Raw genomic sequence first — 21,704 nt, 5'->3', positions numbered from 1 at the left:
ACTTAAGTTATGCTCCAGAAACTCTTTTCAGTTTTAAGGTCAAAGTGACCTTGACCTTTGACTTTGTGACCCCAAAATCAATAGGGGTCTTCTATCCAATATGGACAATCATCCTATGAAGATTGAACACTGTAGGCCAAATGGAACTTAAGTTATGCTCAGGAAACTGTTTTCACTTTTAAGGTCATAGTGACCTTGACCTTTGACCTTATGACCCCAAAATCAATAGGGGTCTTCTACCCAATATGGACAATCATCCTATGAAGTTTAAATGTTGTGGGCCAAATGGAACTTAATTTATGCTCCGGAAACCAAATTGCTAACAGACAGACAGACGGACGGACGGACGCCAGGGGGTATAACATAATATGTCCGAAATTCTTTCGAGCATATAATAATAATGTGTTAATGGACTGAAGAGTCAAGGGCTTACAATGATGATAATAATAATGCGTGTTAAGTGACAAACCTACCAAAGAGCAGTGGTCACGAACATGTTTTGTAGCTAGATCATTGATGGTAGAGTTAATACTAGGACCAAGTAATGTTTCTCTCTGTGAGAAATAACACTGGTGACAGTCACTCAAAATCTGCTCATATCTGAAATTAAACATATATTATTATAATTTTAATATATATAAAGAGTTTTGAAATGCCTTTCTCTGATTGGCTAAGAAGTAACTTTTTGTTACAAATAACAGGTCAATATCAGAGTTATTTCACTGTTTTTTTTTCTTCTAAAATTATATTTTCAAAGGATATTCTTGGTTTTTGCCCTAAAAATCGAGTGTTATAAAGCCACATAACAAATCAATATTATACTAGTGTAATAACACTTTGATGTGATGTCATTTTCGTTATTAACAAACACAGCATTCATGCAGACTTAACAAATATTATTGCCAGAGGGTTGCTTAATATGATTTAAGTCAACTTGTCCAATAAATTTAGCAGTAAATATACCCTCTATATATACCATTATCTTTTAACATATGTAATAATGTTACCATGTTTTTATATACATACTCAGGACTCTTATCAGTTCTCATTTCCAGCTGTTCCATCAGAGATTTCACTCGTGGAGCATTTGCCCGAAACTTCCCGTAGAACAATGTGAAAGCATTATTCTTCTCTGCCCCTGTCTCCTATATACAATAAAACATTATATGACAGTTTCTAATATACACAACATCAGCATAATTCATGTGAGTGCTCACTGTTTTCAAGTTAAAATGTTAAAGTGTTAACTTACTCTTTTTATTCAACAGCATATCTGCTGCCCTTAGTTACATAATTTCAGCCATGAACAGGCACCTGATAAGACCAAGTGTCAGGCATATGATAAGCTATCTAGATAGCTTCCTGACTGACAAGAAAATAAAAGCAATGAGCTGTTTATAGAAGTGTACAGTACTTAAGGATAATAACCACAATGCTATGTAAGTATGGGTTGTATATCAACATTGTCATGGTAATTTGGTCCAACAGAACAGCTTTTTTCTTAGGAAATTCCACCATCACTTGCTTTGTGAGTCAATTCATTCAGATAAACAAGAGCTATTTGAAAGACAGCATGCTCCACTATTCTCAGTGCTTGACAACAACAAGAGTCTTAGTAATGTAGAAATTTACTGAGTTCAAAAAGGGCCATAATTCTGTCAAAATCCCTGTGTGAAGTTTAAGCCCATTCCCTTCAGTTGTTTTTGAGATACCAAGTTGCGAGCAAAACTTCACTGCTTAACTGCTAGGTCGACGTCAATGCCTCAGTGAGTACAATAGCTCTCCCTATTCTTCATATAGTCAAACTAAAAACTATAACCTCCACTCTCAAGATCACTTCATACATTTTTCAGTAAAACAAAAGAGGTATCTAGATTTCAAGTACCTTAGCATTTTTCACATGAAGGGTTGCTGCCTGTAATATATTCATCACATGTGTCTTCATTAAATTCAGCGCTCGAGATAGACACTGTCTGAACCTCGCCAAGAATACATCAGACTCCTTGTACTGTGGCTGTAAAATATATATGAGCCGCGTCACGACAAAACCAACATAATGGGTTTGCCACCAGTATGGATCCAGATTAGTCAGCGCATCCATGCTGTTTGCTTACCAACCCTTTAACAAGTAGAGAATATGATAGCGAACAGCATGGATCCTGATCAGACTGCGTGGATGCGCAGGCTGGTCTGGATCCATGCTGGTCGCAAACCCATTATGTTGGTTTTGTGATGACGTGGCTCATATTAATAAACATAACCATTATGTTTCATTTAATTTCTATGCACTGATCTTATATGAATATAAATTATGTTTTTACAAATGTAAACTGTACAGCCAGTAAACATCAAATTAAAGAGAACTGGTCTATAATAGAAGGTCTGTTATACAATAAATACATGTAATCATGTTGATAGTATTTTAGTATTACACCTAACAACAAACCATGATAGAATTATATATGTACATTAATGTTGTTGGCAAGTGTGAGATATTATATATATATATTTATAAAGCAGATAATCAATTGTTCTGGAACAAAATATTATTATTCATCATAAAAAAGTTTATACTAAATTATTTTTTTTCTTTCAAAAAATATTTCATAAGAATATCCAAATTATACATTTTTATAGTTTTTATCAATATCTAAAATACAAATCTATTTTATTTTGACATATAACTGTGCAAAACGGTCAAATTTTGCAAAGTGAAACAAGCAAATGTATCTAAATTTGGTAATTACTGTATGTAGATATATAAACAAATCTTACATTGCTTTTAATGTACAGAATACATTCATCAAGCCGTGATAACATCGGAACAAATGATTCATTCGTAACTGTAAGCTGTGGTGATCCCAATTTCTGAAAGAAACAATATGTATCACGATCATTTTAAATGTAAAACGTTAAAGATAAAAAAGATGTATTTATAAAACACAATATGTAATCATCAAAAATCTGTTTTGAAACAAGATGTGTGTCACTCAAAATGATGATGCCGTTCAAATTGAGTCCAACAATTGAAACTGTTTTAAATTCAGAATGAATGGTGAAGCCGTGAACATTTGTACTTGGTTAATGTCAAAACTCTTCTGACTTCAGAATGAAAAAGTTATTTTGGAGTAAGTTAATATAAAAAATAATGTGCAGCTTTAAATGGCTACATGATCACCAAAGAAACTTGTTCTTATAAAATGTACATGCCTATAAAAGTAAAATATCAAAGTTTCAATTAAAATAATGGAATAAGAATATACAATATGGAATATAAAATATAGAATATACTTCTGAACTTACACTTGAAATACTGTCAAGCTCATTGAAATAGGACAACTTGTTACTGATACTCTCTGCTGTATTCATGAGGCGAGTCTGTAAACAGAAATGGATTATATTTGTAGATACACTGTATTAAAATATTTTATGTTGTTGTTTTTTTTTCAACATTTATTTCAAAACTTTCTTAAACAAGAGCTGTCTGAAAAGCAGCGCACCTCTTTCTCAAAGCAGGATAATAAACACATCTTAACAAACAGGTAATTTTAGGCAAAGGTTACCTTTGACCTTTTAACAAGGAAATGGGCATAGCAGGCCAAACTCATAATAATGCATCTGGTTCTCAGGTTGATGCACTGACTTAATGGCTGGTTTTAATGTTTTTCTAATTACCGCTTCAAGTAACCTTGACATTTGACAGTCAACATTGACTACCCTGATGCATGGATTATGACAGAAGCTCTGCATTTTCAATCATAGCTGTAAGTTATTCAGAAATAAAAATTTTGCATTTTTCAACATTCCCCATCCCCTACCAACTCCAAATACAAATCGATTTCACAAAAACTCGTTCCTAAAATGGGAAAAAATTCACCGCCACAAAATTTCTCAAAAGAAAACATTTAACTTAAATAAGATACTTAGAAGACTGTCATAAAAATACAGTATTTAATGTTAATTTATCCAGCAAACAATCTTTACATATTTTAAAATCCTAGGTATGGACAATATCACATCTAAGGAATCAATTTATACAATATCACCAACCTGTTCTGCTAAGAGATGTTCACAAGCCTCATGTAGAGCGTTGGTTTTTGTAGACACATTGATATATTGTTGCTGTAGGTTCATGAGATACTCTAGTCCGGAAGATACTTCATCTAGTACACCATCGCATTGTGCACGGAATGATTCTAGCTCCTCTATATGACACCTACAAAATTCTAATACTGTTAGTTCATTTAATTTTGTGGGCATAATAGAATCTATCATTGGGTAAGATAGAGGATAGGGAAATCCCAACCCGAGGGTGATCGGTTCCATCGGGAACCAGCCTTGGCGAGTTCCCGATGGAACTTATTGCCCGAGGGTTGTGATTTCCCTATCCTCTATCTAACCCAATGATTGATTATTTTTCTCATTCACCTGGACACACAAGAAACAAAATATAAATATCAGTAAAACTACTTGCTATGCGCATTACAACGAACCTAGGCGGGGCTTAGGCACCTGACTTTCTATGCATTATGTACATCCGCAAAAAATTCTATGTGTGAAAAATTCAATGAAACAAATTCAAATATGAGATCCCTCATCAAAAAGCAAGGTTTTCATGATAAAATACATCAATATTAAAGTCGGAAAGTGTCATAATATAAGTGTTTATAAGGAATTCAGTCCATACTTTAATGGTTGACAAAAAGCGTTAACCATTTGCAAAGATTTTTCTACTTATGTGGATATTTTGGACGAATATTCAATTAAAATATATCAAAATGAGATTTGTCATCAAGAAGCATCGTTATTATAACAGAAAACATCGATGTTTTTCAGGCAAAGTGTCATAATATCCGATTTTACGAAGAATTTTGCGATATTTTAAAGTGTACTATTTTTAGTAACATACCGATATTGAAAAGAGCGGACCTAGGTAGAGTAGGACTCAGTGTGAAAGTTAATATCAATCTATTTTGATCCCATGGAAAATTTAATAGATTAGCTCACATATTTTAATACATTTTACCTTTTGATGTTTCATTTTTGTTAAAATAGGAGTGAATCGCGTATGTGTAGGAATACCGTTTTAAGAAGTGCTGCACGTTGAGTGTGAGATAAGCCCATGTGAGATAAGATTTTCCAACACCGCTTTTTTTAGTAACATTTACTGATTTTTCTATCTGGTAAGTGAGAAAATTCAGTTTCAATCACAATACAATGTATTACAAAAATACCAACATACCTGTACGGCAGATCTTCCTCTTTCTCTATTTCATTTTCGACTTCAGAAAACCACGAGAAAAACTGGAATAAAAAATAAATCTTAACATAGATAAAATTCACAATAATACATATAATAAACATGACATACCCTGCAGATATGAGTATTGGCTACTGAGAAAAAAAAATCTTGTTAGGGTAACAAATGGCCTCATTTCATTTAAATCCATTCAAAAGTAACCTTTCTTGGAAAGTGACCATGCATTGTAATTTAAAAAAAATGAATCAAGCGAATATTAATGCTGCAAGCAAAACTTAAACCAAATATTTTCTAAATTCACAAAGTGCAATAACTCAGTAAAAATCCATGTCAGAGTTATAGACCTTAGAAAATGACCTCTAATTACGATCTAAAACACATGTATTAAGTTTCAACAAGAGTTTTGGCCCTTGGATAGTGATCTACAATTGATTCAACTGATGACAATCTTCACCCCACATTAAATTTCATGATTGTCACAGGGTGAGAAAAATGTGCAGCCTAATCGGGTCTCGAACCCAGGACCCTCGGAATACCGTATTTTGCTCTCCTGCCACTTACACATACTCTCCCCTCTGAACCGTGACATGATGATCATGTCATAAGAGCCCTGGATGTATAATGAAATAGGAAATTTGAATTTTAAATTCAAAGTACCTGTTGAGAGTTTTCAATTTTCCCACCATTTTCAGCATCTGTTCCTGCAAGAAATTTCTGTACAGGGTTTGATTCTGATGACTTGCTGTCCGTGTTAAACACTGGTGGTAAAACTGTTGCTGGCCCATCATCCACTGGAAGCTTTAAAATAAATACACAAGTAGTTATACATTACATGAAGTATATATAAAAGTAAAAGTTGCAGTCAGACTAGAAAATGTAGGGACTGTCAAAATTGTGAACATGGGTTACTGATTCAATTGGTCAAATGTTATTTTCCACTATTGTTTTATTTTATGAATCGAATATGGATAAATATACCCATGGGTTTTTTTATGTGTTGGTAATTTAAACAAATCCAATTTAACAGTATAATATTTTCATGAATAATGGCATTACTTCTTCAGATATTTAGCATATTCAAGGTAACTATTCTTATTGTTATCGTTATCGTTTTTATCTTTGTTCATAATATAGCCATGGGTCAGATGAGTACACTGTATGACACATAGTCCTTAAAACAGGTGGCGCAATAGCTCAGTTGGTTAAACCACTGATTATCACTCCTGACATCCCGGGTTCGATCCTGGGTTATACCTTGGAATTTTTCAGAGACACTGTCAGTGTTTTCCACCTACCTAGAGGTGTACTACAGTGATTCAGATTGGACACACTTTCCTTAGGACAGATGTCCTAAATGGGCATATTTTTTTAGGTCATTTGTCCTAAAGTACAAAAAAAACTTAAGACATTTTTTGTAACAGTCAAATGAATAATAAAACATTATTGACACTTTCAAGTTTACTTTATTAATATCCCTTTTGTTTGGAAAATATTTCATTCATTTCTATTTCAGTCAGTTAAACAATTTTCTAGGTACAGCTGCTTTCCATGCTTTTAAAGCATCTTCAAATGGGAAATCTTCCCTAGGCTTGCCATTTATCCTTATCCTCATGATTTGGTCCTGAGTGTCAGGATTGAGCCTGTTTCTCAAAGCTGTAAGAGTTTGATTTTGAACAGAAAACCCCCTCTCACAGCCTGCAGTGTTTACAGGACATATGATGGCAAGACTGGCCAATATCAAAAGGTTAGGGAACTGTTCACCATGAAACTTATTTATAAGATGCCACAGTTTAAAGAGATCATCACGGGGATACATTTCTGCTTTAACAAGTATCTTAATCTGTTTCCATTCATTTTTGTTGCATCTGGATCTATGATTGGAGAGCTGGTCTTAGTGTGCTGCACCCCATCAACCTTCCATTTGTGACTTTTCTCCTCTCCAAAATGATTGACCAGAATGTCTATTTTTTCATCACCCCAGGTTTTCAGTTCAACATCTGACAGCAGTGTGATGGGCCTCATTGAGAGTACCCCAAATGAGGATAGAAGATCAGTATCTGGAAACCTGAAATTATACAAGAAAAACAGAATTATACTATTTTTTAATATACCTATATGTTATGTTATGTATAAACAATTATAGTTTTTATATGTCATATGAAATAATAACATGTAAAAATACTATCTGCATTTTAGATACTTTATACTAGTGTGGAAAATGTCTTGGAATGCAATGAATTACCTTTTCTCAATATTATTAACAAGTGCAGTGATAAATTTCTCCTTGGCACTAGCTATGTCACTTTTTTGACACTGGGAGATAGTGTGCTCCTTGAAGCAAGTGTCTGTAATGACCTCAGCTAACTTCTGCTCATGGCATCCTGGAGTGCTTATCAACTGCTGTAGGTCTGACAATGTCTGGTCAATCTTCACCTGACAAAAATAATGTTTATTTATAATAATGTTTCTATTAATAATTATTTATTTATAATAATGTTTCTATTAATAAAGGTTTGATTCTTAAATAGTTTTATTGCATGGTTTTAAAGAATGAAGCAATCTGAATTATTTTTATGCTCACCAAGTATAAATCAATACTTCAAGCATTAGCAAGTTTTGTAAGTAACTTTTAAGCGAATTTTACCTTGACTAATGCTACATCTGTAATTTCCTTTTGGATTAGAAAAGATTCAACTGAGTCACAATTGGAATGATGTCCATCATTATGTAGGTAATAGATATGAACTTCAGTGTGGCAATCTGAAATGATTAAAGTTTCATTATTATTGTTGTTGGTCAATTAAATCAACAAGATATTTTTTCAGACAAAGTATTTTTTATACAGAAAATTATCAATTAAATGTTTTAATTAACATGAAATTGAATTTAAAAATAATTTTGAAATCTTAGCTAGAAAATAAAACACACAGTTGCAATACAATAACATATATGTGAAAAGATATAAAGTTGTAACAAACTTACTGTAAAACAATGTGATTTCATCCAAAATAACTATAACAGCCAACAGCAGCAAACATCTATTAAATAACATACATTGAAATGTAAAATAAAATAGGAACATTCAAACTAAAATTTGTATAACAAAACAGCTAACTCTGAACATGTGGTTATTTTCAGCATTTTAATTTAATGGTTTTTTTTGCATTTAAATCAATAAGGTCAATTCATAAATAATAATTTGAATATTGTTTATAGCATGAGCCACAAGATCAATGGCTTTATTCTGTCAGTTGTAAAAAAATGACTTCAAAACTGCTGAAAATATTTAGAAAACAAGTATATTTTATTTTATAACCTGTTTGCAACAGAAACAATTTGACAACCTTTTTTTTCAATCCTTGTGCTTTGGCATCACTCATTGGGGTGGCAGCTAGATAAGTAATCAATGGATCCAAGCCCCTGAAATTAAAAAAAAAACATACATTTAAATTGCTGTAATTATGTTCTTTTATGCAAATGAACTTTGTGTTTTAGGATTTTCAAGGAATAAGTTGATATTAAAATAGGCTTGGTCTGTCTATAACTGAAATTGCTTTAAACAATCAAAGATTTTATTCACAATAGCAAACATAAAAATGCATATTGGAAAAAAACATCATGTTATATGTTTTAAATTGAAGTCTGTTTATGCACATTGGCAAAGATGATGATCATGTTATATGTTTAAATTTAAAGTTTTTAAATAGTTTACTTGTAAACTGCTTCAAGTGCAGAGAAGAACGACATCCACCGAACAGCATGGACCTCTTTAAATCTCAATCGGGGGGAGTCCAAGACATCCTGAATGGCCTGTAACTTTGCAACTCTTGCAGCAGAGAATTTGAAGTAGTAAAAGATAGCTGAAATGATTAATCAATTCTTAAATAACTTATTCTTCTTAAAATGTCATGTGCTATATACAAAATCAAAACTAAATACTTTGTTGATTGAAGTAAGCTTACATCAGACTTGGGAAACAAACAAGATTATAAAAATATCTTAGCATTGAATTTGACAGAATTTTTTATTTGTTGGTTTGAAAGAATTTTTTATTTGTTGGTTTATGCTAAGAATTTAATCAAAATTTAGTAAACTGCATAAAAAATGAGCTTATCGATAGTTATAATTATTACTTACATGTTATGACTTCCTGATATGCTTTCATTGGTGGCACAGAATCAGACGCCTGACTTGTACACAACGCTAGTCGGTGGGCAATGCAGTGTACATTCATGATATGTGGGTTTTGACGCAGCATCATGCCTGTAGTTCCTCTGTCTCTACCTGAAATTTTGTAGAATTGCTAAATATTACAAGTCACTATGTGTTAGGAATAATCATTGCATTTCAAAGAAAAGTCAACTTTTTTATAACAGCAATACCACCATGTGTCACATCATAAAAATTTAACTTTGATTTATTGTGCATTGAGTATTAACATTGGTCTCATTTTTATCAGTAAAATTTTGTGCTTAGTTGTAAAAAGTACCTGTCATTGCACTAGCTCCGTCTGTGCCAAGACCCATTATCTTTTCAGGACCAATTCCCCTTTTTTCCAACTCCTTGTATAGTGCAGAAGAAATAGCTGCACCTGTTCCTTCATCTAGGCGAATGTTGCATAAATATAATGTTTCAGGAAACATATCCTCCCCCAAAACCTGGCAATAAATGACTAGGCGGTGTGTAACAGTACGATCTGTTGATTCGTCACAAAGAAGTGTAACAAATGGGGACTTCTGTAGTTTCTGTACAGTATGTGTCTCCACAGTGTCGGATACAGCTTTCAAAAATTCATGACTAGCATAGTCCGACTCATAGCTTATACCGTCAGATACAGACAGATGATTGTAGCCACTCACACCAACACTTTTCTGAAACTCAACGAGTGATTTGAATTTACTGAGCGGTATATTTTCTTCAACCAGGTAATAAACTGTCTTTAAGGCAAGTAGAACCGCTTCTTCCTTGGCAGAGAAGTGCTTGTTCATCACACTTTTAAAGTCATCTTTACAAGCATTTGCCGCTAAAGATCTCTGGTGATCTTTTGATTTAACATGGTCACTAAAAGTACTTGTTCTAAAATTATTACAACCTTGTGTAAATATGTTGTCGCGTCCGTCGTTAATACAAAGGGTACAAAACATCAACTGCTTTTCTGTATCGAACTTAAGCCACTTGTGGGCCTGAAGCCATTTATTTTGAAATGAACGTGGTACTTTAGAATCAGATGAACTACCTTTTTCTTTGATAGGCGGCTGGTTTGATGATTTTTCACTATTAAAACCAACACTAAATAAAGATCGTTGTTTTGCATCAAAGAGAGGTTTTTTCGCCGCCATATTTTTCATACAACAACGATAAACATCGAAGCGTTCCGCACTACACTAAATCAATAAGCGCCGGGTACCGATAAGCGCCTGTATGACTCGGATTATTTTAAATAAACGATTTTCGTACTTTATCTTTTTAATCGCATAGATAGGGACGAAAATATCTGTTATAATCGAGGCTAAATTGTAAAATGAAGTTTTGACCGTTTGCTACAGAAATTTTTCGGTCAAATTGTCTGACAAACTGAATTTTTCTCGGCCCGATTGACGTACTGAATTTGTTTTTTCCGGTCATCTGTAGCTTTTATCGGCCATTGACCGAAGGGCCGATCCAATCTGAATCACTGTACTAGTAAGAAATCCAGGTAATCCTCGCATGTATCAGTGCTATACACTGGGCATGTAAAAGAACCAAGGGGTCTATTCAACAAGAGCTAGGGACTGGTTCCCGGATTCCCTTGTATCTTATAGCTGTCTCTTAAATGTATACAATGTATATCTGCTTAGAGTGATCATAACCATCTTAAAGCAGTATGATGTAGAAGTACAAGAGGATAGAAGAAGTAGAAAACATAGACCTGGAAGTGTAATAGCAAGCTCGAAGCGAGCTTTATGGTAACGCGAGTACCTGCTAAAAGTGATAGTTTTAAAAACTTTCGTCCGAAGTACTGAAAAGACACATCGCAACTTTTTCGAATTACAAGATAATGATAAAAACCGAGGAATTCTTACTGAAAAATGGATGAGTAGACTGGTAGCCCGGGCACTTCTATGGGAACCATAATGGGACCTGGGAACCAGAATGAACGGAAGCAGTGTATAAAATACCGAATGACAGTTAACGGAAAATGTAAAAATTAAAATTGAACCATTATTTTATATTATTTCATGGTAAAAGGAAGTCGAGCTCGCTTTTGCTTTGATTTTTTCATATTAATTTGCAAATTGTTCATCATTTTACATTGTGAGCTTAGTTCTTAAATGAATTTTGGCCTACTTTCACTTTGGACCCACATAGTGAAATCAAATACGACGGACAAGGCTGTATCACATGTCGGTCAAAAGTTATACATAGGTTATGTTTTGTAAAATGTTATATATGTATACCGACAATAAATTTTGATTTCATTTGATCACCTTAAATAATTTAAACTTACACAACCATAGAGCGTACCCCACCCACAATATTTGTGAAATGAAAAAGTAAACAAATTACATACATTCGAAGGGAGAGGCCTGTCATTTGAAAAATTTGTAAGTTCAATGAGGACATCTTTTTGTAGAGTCGATAATGGTGCTTTTGGATCCGTCTGACTGTCCCATAAAGATAAACGCTCCCGTAATTTCTTCTGGTCAAAACCTGGAAGTGACGTGGTCGCCATGTTTTTTTATTTTAGAAAATAAATTTGAACGAATTTATCTTCAATAAAAAACAATTCAATAGGTAAATCAGATTGGCACTAATATATCTAGATAAATATTTAGGTTATAAAAAATATTAAAAATATGAATTTACTGACTTGTGGAATTGATAGCTTCTTGATTTAGATTGAAATAATTTTAACGAAATATTTTTTAGGGGGAAAGCGCTTGCTTGATTATTTAAGATCAAGCGTCTGTTGTACAAGATGGCAGTCCTTAGCAGAATGTCAATGATTTCTCATGTTTTTCTAAGGTTTATCAGTTCATATTATTTTTCATATTTTTCAGATATAATTTTTGTTACTTCTTATGATGGTAAACATGCATAACAAGTTCATTCAATTTAATCCCTTCTAAAATCTGACCTCAAAAACTTGTGATCTGATGATGTAACATAAAATGTTTTAAACTTTTAAGATTAAGAGCACTGCTCATAAGTAAAGACCAAGATTTGTAATAATTTCTCATTAGTAAATTATAGTGGATAAAATTAAAATATTCTTAGAAAACGTTACAAATCCATGTAAGTAAAGAAACTGTTGTTATATAATCTGCGCATATCATAGCTACTTTAGTCTCAATATTTCGACTGCAAGACCGGCCAATTTTATAATCTGATTTTTCATAGATGTCCGTCTTTGTAGGGCGATCATCATCTATATAATAAAAAAACCTAAAGCGCACAATTTGTTGGGCTAATCATACTTAAGTTTTAAGTTAAGATTATTTGTTGTTTTTAAAAAGTCAATTTCTTCTCACGTAAGTGAAATAGTACTATGTCATCACCATTATTGCAATAATCCGAACATACTTCTACAGGTGGTGTGATTCGGCAGTCTTTTACAATATGCCAAAAATCAGGTGTCTGCCCTGAAGCGTTCGAGGTTTCCCGGAGATGATTTATGTCCCGGTAAAAATGAAAATCTAAAATCTACTTTGCAGCCGTAAATTTTAAATTTTTGTGTAATCTTATTATTAAGTTATTATTATCTATTCTAGAATGCTAATAATGCTATGATGATCCCCATACAGTGTAGCAATATACAGTAAATGGACTATGGTGACACTAATCCTTTGATTGGTAAACCTATGTTCCCCTTCCAACTAACAATTATCGGTAATTATTTAGATCAGTTAAAACATTAATTAAATGTTTACATCGTGAGTGAAGGTGTCAAATACTGTAATGCATAAATTGAATCCACCTGCAGGCCATTATTAACTCCATTTGGTGCTAGAACCCCATGAAAATTACCACTTAATATGAGGTGATAAAGTCTATGTACAGGATTTGGCAAAAGTTTCAGCTTTTTATACCAAACAACATGGCTTATTGTCCATACTTTACATAGCTTATTTCTAATCTGTAACTGATTGAATTAAGCCTTAATGCTTTAAAAAAAGATAGAGAAATTGTTAATAATTATTGACAATTTGTCTTATGTTGCCATTAAATTTGCAAGTTGTAAATACCGGTAATATAGATTGTATGCCACTATGTATCCCCCCCCCAAAAAATAAAAATAAATTAGAAATTAGACTGAAAATTATGGCAAGTTTGTCTTCTAGCAACCATCTGATATGTGTTATCACATTTTTTTAAAAACTTCCTGAAATCAAATATAGAACCAGTCCAAGATTTTCAAAATGCCAGTGCCCAGCTAATTAAGGATTTTTCTTAAACATGTTAGAATTAAACTTATATTTTTTAATTGATTTTATGTCATTTCAATTTAACCAATACACATTATTCATAATGTTATCTAAGAATGGTACAGCCCTCGTGGGGCCCACTCAAACTTTCCACATATGAATAACTGGCATACTCTACAATGACTACAATAATGGAACAAGGCATTTCATTGGTGTCAAATCTGCCTTTTTAAAGTAAATGAAAGGGCAAACATCTTTGATAAATATGCATATTGTCTCAAATAAGGCATGTGATAGCTTTTTCTTGCCAGCAGTATTCCTTACTTTTGAACTCTTTTGATTTACTTAAAATGACATAAGCATAAATGTGGAATTTTAACAAATCAAAATTAAGTCTTTAAGAGTTCTATTAGAGTTTACATTATACATCATCACTCATTTTAGTGTAAATTAAAAGTTCCAAAACAGAGAGATTATTCTTGCATATCAGACAGGATTATCTACCGTTTACACCGGTGCTAGAAAACCCTGTCTTACACCCCCCATGTAAGACAAGGCGCTTGCTTAAAATGAAGTTATTGCTGGGCGCCTTTTATGAATGAATTTCGTTCTTAGGATGACGTCACTTAACCGTTATGAATGAAGCTGTAAGTTCATACGCTACTATTAGAAAAAAGTGCGTAATGAGAATGTCAGTTTTCGTTATTTCTGTCCTAAAATAATTGATATGTAATATGCAAGAAAAAGAATCAAACACCGGCTGTCGGTGCAGACGGGAATATCTAGCTTTCGGCAGAGCCTCGTTACCGCCATAAACAGTCACCCTCGAGCTAGATATTCCAGTCTGAACCGGCAGCCGGTGTAAGATTCTTATAGTATTTAATGCCCTTTATTAGAAACTCAAATTTTAAATGCACCAGGAAAAATGAATCAGAAGCCCCAATTAACATGCAGTGACCTTCTCTACATCAAATGTGTCAGTGAATGTTTATTAAGTCTGTAAGACATATGTATTTTTGTAAAAATTAAATGTTTACCTGAAATGCACCAGAAGCCACTATTTAACATGCAGATTTTAGTTTTTCCCTGTAAAAGGGCTACCTGTTAATAGGCCTAAGGGGTTGCTTTTATTTCAAATTTAAGCACCCCCTGAAATTTCTGGATCCATACTTGAATTTACTATTGTGCCAATGCTGTAAAAAGGTATTCTTTGTTGATCTTACTGTTCATATGAAAGCGTCATATATAGATGTATCTTTTGTTTATTGCAGGAAATCACCCAGGTTCTCACAACTTACTATACAGAGGCAGTCTGTAAGAAACTTTAGAACCAAAAAAAAGTCAGAAACTAAAATAGAAACGGAATCTCCAAAAAAGGATCAATATTATGAAGAGTTTGCAACAAACCAGAAAGGAGATTCAAGAATTCTACAGAAATATATTGTTTATGCAGTTTTGGTAAGTTTAATTTCTTGGTAGCAGAAATTTCTCAGTTAATTAAGGTTTCTTGGTATATCTGAGAGCTGCTCATAAATATTAAAATGAAGATTTCTGTGAGCACAGTAAGTTTCAGTTCTCTGAAACTTAAAAATATGTTTAATTGTGATAGTCAAAGTTTTGTCTGTGTCTTCTATACATATATAAAAAAACTATTATCTGATGCTCATCCAATAATGCATATTTTACAAGATATTCTTAATGTGGGGCGTCCGTGGCCAAGTGGTTAAGGTCGTTGACTTCAAACCACTTGCCCTCACCGCTGTTGGTTCGAATCCCGACAGGGACTTTGGATTCTTTCATGTGAGGAAGCTATCCAGCTAGCTTACTGAACGTCAGTGGTTCTACTCAGGTGCCTGTTCGTGCCTGAAATAATGCAAGGAAGGGCACCTGAGGTCTTCCTCCACCTGTAAAGCTGGAACATTGCCATATGACCTATACTGTGTCGTATTGACATAAAACCCAATCAAACAAACAAACAAACAAAAATATACATAATGTACAAATAGCAGTGGTTGTAAATGTTCCAGGGTTCTCACTAGGACTTTAAAACATGGAGTCCATGGACTCCCAACCTTGAAAAAGTTGGAGTCCAAAAGCGCGTCGCAATTAATATGTTTACAGATACTATAGTCATTCAATGCTCACAATAGCATTGCTGATATTTTGAATCTTCAAGAGACTTTCAAAGTTTATAGTTATTCAAAAGAAACTCTGTACTACATAGTATAATTATTGTTTTGTTGTTAATATTTATTATGAAATTATTTCATTATAATGCATCAACACATGGAAATCGTTTTTTTTTGTTTTTTTTTCTTTTCATTTTTATACCAAATCAAATTTTATTCTGGTTAAATAAGTCCACTCTAAAGACAAAAAGTTTATATTTGTAAAAACCACAACTAAATGTATATACTGCCAGTAAGCAGCGTTTAACGGAATGAATAGGAAAATCGTGTACAGCTTCACACAGTGTGTAACAGATCCATCCGATCGACAATTATTTTAGCAAATATATTCAAAAGGGGGAAAATTTAAGATCGATATTTAAAGATTTAATGTTGATTAAATAATAAAGGAACAATTCATTCGCATGTCTGGCTTGGAAACTGAGAATTTTCGCGAAATTTTAGGGTTTTTGGCGAACGTGTACATCGCCGATGTTCGGGATCAATTTTTGGATAGAATCTAAATATCAAAGAAAAGCGTATGTGTACTTTGGTTTGTTGTCCTGGCATTTCGGCACAATATCTTAAATTCTTAATACTCTTATAGAAAGTTTTTGCAAGAATGAAAATAAAGCAAAATTTGGCCTAGAAAATGCCGAAAATATTCGACAATCATTCAAAATTACACTCATTTGTAATTTGAGAAAACAGGCGGCGTAAATAGTCGATAATTTTATCCTTTTGTCGGTAAAATTTGCTAATTTCCAATCAACTGTTGATCAAAGATATAAAATTATCACCTCGTGTTATATCTGGTAATCAGCGCGTGTATACATTAGTCTGATCACTATTGCGTGATAATGATCGGAAGCGTTATCGCTGATTGGCTAATCGCTTCACGGGTCGATGTGCATAGGACCGCCTACCTATAGACTGACACGCGCTGACGTAATTGTGTATTTGTGGTTGTAAACAATCGGTAATTTTTATGCGTCCCCAGGCAAAATTAAGCGTACGTGGAATCCTTGCTCTGAAATATTAGCGTCCAGCTGTAATAAACATGCGTACCGGGACGCCGAAATAAGCGTCCCCGAGAACCCTGATGTTCTTGCATAAATAAAAAGCCTATCATTTATTCAATGATAATAATGATAGTTTCTTTCCTTTGAAACTTTATATTTTCAAGGGGACACATGGCATAAATACTGGATGAATAGAGAAGTATATTTGATTCACAGATGTATAATGTGTTGTAAAAATATATGATACTGTCCTATTTTGCAATTCTTCATTTGAATCATTAGCTGCTATGTACTAGGCACAAATTTCTCGGATGTGATTTGAAACATTTGTAACTCTTATTAGTATAACATAACACTACAACATTTTGCAGGCAGTTCCAGCATTCTTCACAGGTTGTGCGATATGGCAATATGAAAATGTGAGAGAAATTTTAAAAAAGCCTGCCAGTCATATACACCCAATGAAGTCAGAGATTGGGAAACAGATAGGATTCCGTGATAATGCAAGTTTTATTCTTTTATTTTTTTCATTTTAAAATGAAATATTTTGACGTTTTGCCATAATTGTGTTATTTTTTTTTTCTAATTATGAACAAATAATAATTAATACACTTGTTACTATATATAGTAACAAAATTGCCTATGATTTCAACTGATTATGAGTGTCACGTGACCTATTATGAGTTTGCGGCCCGGGGCCGAGAACTAGTTATCAGCCCGCAGAACATGTGCACGTGCACAAACTGAAACAATGACGTCATATTTTACGTTATGAAACAGTTAACTGTAAAAGTGAAAGTAGGTTGACAGCACATCGTATTTAGTACAAACACATTTTTGTTACTGTTGAAATTTGAAGAAGTAATACGACAAATTCAATCCGATAAAACTTGCTTCTTTGAACACACAAACAGTAAACATCTCCGTACAGAACACAAGAATTTCAACCAAAGAACTTCAAAGTAGATTTCTATTTGTTGTTGTTGTTTTTTTTCTTTTCTTTTTTAAAAATGCTACTATTAGATCTACCAAGTGTATTAAAAACATTAATACACGTCAGAGTAGGGCTGGAAGGTGATAATCGGCCCGCAAAATGAATAATGGACCCGAGGGCTTTAGCCCATAATTGTGTTATTTTTTTTTTTCTAATTATGAACAAATAATAAATAATCCAGGTGACAAAGGGAAATTTCTATAAATGTTGTTCAAAATGTATTTGTAAAGCTAGATTCTTTAAAAAGAGTGGGGCAGTCTTTTTATAATTTAGGTAGTATTTAAAATGTAACATAAACATTTTTCATTATCAATTATTGATAAATCACCATTATAATAGCTGATTTTTTCGACTTTTGAAATATATTACTAATTCAACTCAACTTGACATTGGCTTTGTCATAACACAAAACAAAAAAAAAACACACACCTTTTTGTCCCCAGATTTACTTTATTAGTGATAGCCAGCTAAAGCCAATGATTTAACAAAGGAACAGTGATTTTTCACCTTATAATGAACAGAGGCCTATAAAAAACCTCTTCCCAATGGAAAGTTTCATTAAAATAATGTTGTTTTCCCTAAAATCTAAATTTCTACTTCCCAAATAAGTAATTTTAGTGATAATTTTCCCAAAATAAAGAGGCTAATGCCTCCTCCCAATGAGGAATCAATGATATGAGCCTTTGTAGCATCTCATTTCTGCATGTGGTACATGTTGTATGCATACTACTTTCAAATGCAGAATAATGCAGACTAGTAATCTAAGGATTGCTGGCCGCGTGGGTTCAAACCCTGTCCGGGGCAAGCCGTTGTTTCCTTGAGCAAGAAACTTTACATTCATTGCTTAGTACTGGTTGGTTCCAGGAACGGATTCGAAAGTGTTTCAATAAGCTTATAGCTTCATACACAATTGATCTTAAATAATTTTGTATAAACTAAAATGCAGAATAGCCTCTGGAGTTGTATTGAGAAACATTGAAATTAGTGAACAGTTTTCAGTATAATCAACGTTAAAACTTCATTAAACTAAACATTTGATGCACCTTATTTTTTCCAGTTAAATGCAATATGGAACAGTTTATCACCAGGGAGAAAATTAGTATGGGAGATGATAGCAGCTAATTTTGCTGTATTTATGCTGTTTAAAGTCAAGCCTTTGTTTCCTATCATGTCAAGATACTTCATATGCTTGCCAACTAAAGGTAAACTTTTCAAAATGATTTTAATTGATTTATTTAAAATCTCTGAACTCTAACTTGCAGATGCAGTTAAAGCTTTAAATACATACAAGATTATAATCCCTTGTGGCTGAGGGGTTGGCTTAAAGGGTTTGAGGCATCAGAATTGCTGCCACAGGTTATCCCTGTGTGATCATAAGAGGCGACTGAATTGGTTCGAATAACTGGAGTCACTGCATCTTTTACCTCCATCAGCTGAGGTGGTTTTGACCTCTGGTGTTGCTTTTAGTTTTTAACATCCAAGGTTAGCCAAAATCATCTTTCCTGTTTCAGCGCCATATTACCTACATTGTGTTGGTGTGCTTAAAAAACAACAACAACAACAACAAGAAACCATCAAGATGTAAATTTATTGTCAAAAAAGATAGAATATCACAGGTTTAAACATTGAGGTATACCTTAGGTCTATTTTCAGCTGTTTAACAGCTTTAAAGGTTAAATAAGACTAACAGTGGCATGTGTGACTTAAAACCTCAACACACCAAATCCTTTCACTGATCTACCTTTTCAGTTTCACATAAAATACCTTCTTGGGAAGAAAAAAAAAAAAGAAAGAAGTTTTTCATAGCTATACTCAGCATGAAAATGTGGCTATAATTAGTCATTGTGTAATAATTTATATAATAGACATTTGTTTATTTTTCAGCACATTCAGTACTTGGATCAACGTTATCAGCATTTAGTCACATATCAGGGACGCATTTATTTGTCAACATGTACGTTCTCTACTCATTTAGTGGAACAGTGTGTAATTTCTTAGGAAAAGAACAAATGCTGGCCGTGTACCTTGCGGGAGGAACTATATCTGGACTTACGAGCAGTATTTATCGTGTAATGAGTGGTAGAATGATACCATCAGTGGGTGCTCGGAGCACTTTTAGCTCTTATAGCGATCATTTGCGTAGAATTTCCAAACGGTAGACTCAGTATTGCATTTGTTGACCAGATCTTTCCTCATAGTTTCTCAGCAAAATCAGCACTCATAGGTATCATATTATTAGACGTTGTTGGTTTAGCGATGGGATGGAGATTTCTCGATCATGCGGGACATTTAGGCGGCACCTTGTTCGGGTTGTTTTACATTAAATATGGCAGACCTTATTTTGATGCCTACAAGCGGGCTCTGATAAAGAAGTATCATACTTATAGAAATAAAGAAAAATAGTAAAAATATGTTAACAAAGGAAGACCAGCAACAAATGTGATTTACCAAACAATAGCAACAACAAAATATTGATATTTGAAGATGGACATGAAGAAGATTTGCTGTGCATTATACAGGGTTCGAGTGTCTCGCAAAATTAAAAACGCAGGTGTAAATTGACTAAATTCAGAAGGAAAAAAATAAAAATAAAACACAAGTGGCTCTTCTGTATACTCCAGCAAACAACTGTAATTATAGAAATAGAATTATCTGGGTAAACATGATTTTGTATCTATATTACTAGTTTGACAAACTTCACTCTACACTTTTCATGAAATATTTTTATATGAAAATAATATAAAAATTATCATCAAAGAATGTATTTTATACAAGTATATGGATAAAATGCCTGAAAAGTGAAATTAAAGTGTGTGTAGTATTTATATAAATTGACAGAAATCGGTGATGTTTGTTATTAAAACTTGAGGCCTTTATACATGTATTATTATGCTAGATTCAAGATTTGCATTTTTCTTTTTTACTTGTATACAAAGTTTTAAGAGATACATATATTATATGATAATGCATTGTTTGGATATTTGCAGTATTTATGTTAAAATAATTTTGACATAAATTTTGTCATAATATTGGTATTGCTTTTTATACTCCAAAATAAATTCCAGCGTATATTGTTATGCACCTGGTTGTGTGCCCGTCTGTTACCAATTTTGTGTCAGCCCCGTATCGATTGAATGAGTGGAAGAAAATTGAAACTCAATTGAAATGTTACCCAAATTGACACAATTTGAGCATAGGTTTTTTTACCTTCCCAAGTCAAGGTCACACTAAGTCAGGTATGAATATTTAAATTTTGTGTCTGATTTTTATCTTTTGAACAGATAAAAAGATATTACTTATTGGCAAAAATGTTACTAGATTTATTTCGAGGGGGGGGGGGGGAGTTGGATCATGACCTAGAGGGAAAAATTTGCCTCACCCTTGGGGGTCATTTTGTTTGTGTAGATTTATTATAAGCATATCTTGAAATTTACAAACTCTAGAACTTGTAGCATCAATTTGTTGTCTTCTACAAAAGACTGAGGTTAAATTTGGCCCTTCCCAAGGGTCACATGCTTTATGCAGACTAATACTAATATGTAGGAAAACACGACTTATCTTTTTGAGGAACTAGTATGCACACAACTTATACATGTATATCTAGTATGTATCATTGCTGTATAAAAAGTTTCAAATTATGAATCATGCACCGTAGGTAAAAAAAAACTCCCACCCTTGAGTTCATTTAGTATCAGGAGGATAAGATAAAATGTTTTGTGAATCGGTCTTTTTCCTCTTTGAAAGATTATTTTGAGTTACTAAAATTTTCCTGATTAGTATAACCTATTGTCCAACACAGTTTTTAACATTTTATCTCACTTACCATAACATTGAAAAGGAGTCTGATTTTGAGTG

The 21,704-nt window shown here is 33.2% G+C and overlaps 3 protein-coding genes across 4 annotated transcripts in view; 1 reads left to right on the top strand and 2 right to left on the bottom strand.

The window, feature by feature from the left end:
* The window catches only part of LOC132739419 (conserved oligomeric Golgi complex subunit 3-like), a 33,008-nt gene extending 20,997 nt beyond the window's left edge, over nucleotides 1–12,011 (bottom strand). For both annotated transcript variants that reach the window (XM_060727131.1, XM_060727132.1), the window contains exons 1-9: nucleotides 11,811–12,011; nucleotides 5,918–6,058; nucleotides 5,243–5,304; nucleotides 4,051–4,216; nucleotides 3,304–3,378; nucleotides 2,776–2,868; nucleotides 1,886–2,014; nucleotides 1,027–1,145; nucleotides 474–600 (exon numbers count right to left, since the gene is read on the bottom strand). In XM_060727131.1, coding sequence (XP_060583114.1) covers nucleotides 474–600; nucleotides 1,027–1,145; nucleotides 1,886–2,014; nucleotides 2,776–2,868; nucleotides 3,304–3,378; nucleotides 4,051–4,216; nucleotides 5,243–5,304; nucleotides 5,918–6,058; nucleotides 11,811–11,972 — 1,074 coding nt within the window. In that variant the 5' untranslated portion in view covers nucleotides 11,973–12,011. The remainder of the gene's footprint in view (nucleotides 1–473; nucleotides 601–1,026; nucleotides 1,146–1,885; nucleotides 2,015–2,775; nucleotides 2,869–3,303; nucleotides 3,379–4,050; nucleotides 4,217–5,242; nucleotides 5,305–5,917; nucleotides 6,059–11,810) is intronic.
* Nucleotides 7,942–10,940, bottom strand: LOC132739420 (uncharacterized protein C17orf113-like). Its single transcript, XM_060727134.1, has 6 exons — nucleotides 9,750–10,940; nucleotides 9,398–9,544; nucleotides 8,973–9,120; nucleotides 8,605–8,680; nucleotides 8,243–8,298; nucleotides 7,942–8,020 (listed from the first exon to the last, which is right to left on the bottom strand). The coding sequence occupies exons 1-5, from the start codon at nucleotides 10,606–10,608 to the stop codon at nucleotides 8,260–8,262; spliced, it is 1,269 nt and encodes a 422-aa protein (XP_060583117.1). The 5' UTR covers nucleotides 10,609–10,940; the 3' UTR covers nucleotides 7,942–8,020; nucleotides 8,243–8,259.
* Nucleotides 12,012–12,159: 148 nt separating the features above from the next.
* On the top strand, nucleotides 12,160–20,409 carry LOC132739418 (presenilin-associated rhomboid-like protein, mitochondrial). The gene is given in 6 exon segments (XM_060727130.1): nucleotides 12,160–12,265; nucleotides 14,937–15,123; nucleotides 17,227–17,358; nucleotides 18,907–19,051; nucleotides 19,734–19,953; nucleotides 19,955–20,409. Coding segments are annotated over 6 exon segments (1,029 nt in total). The 5' UTR covers nucleotides 12,160–12,218; the 3' UTR covers nucleotides 20,253–20,409.
* The last annotated feature ends 1,295 nt before the right edge of the window (nucleotides 20,410–21,704 follow it).

The sequence above is a fragment of the Ruditapes philippinarum genome, unplaced genomic scaffold, assembly GCF_026571515.1.
Source record: "Ruditapes philippinarum isolate M1 unplaced genomic scaffold, ASM2657151v2 ctg1023_1_1_1_1, whole genome shotgun sequence".
NCBI lineage: Eukaryota > Metazoa > Mollusca > Bivalvia > Venerida > Veneridae > Ruditapes > Ruditapes philippinarum.
This window is presented reverse-complemented; position numbering and strand designations above follow the sequence as displayed.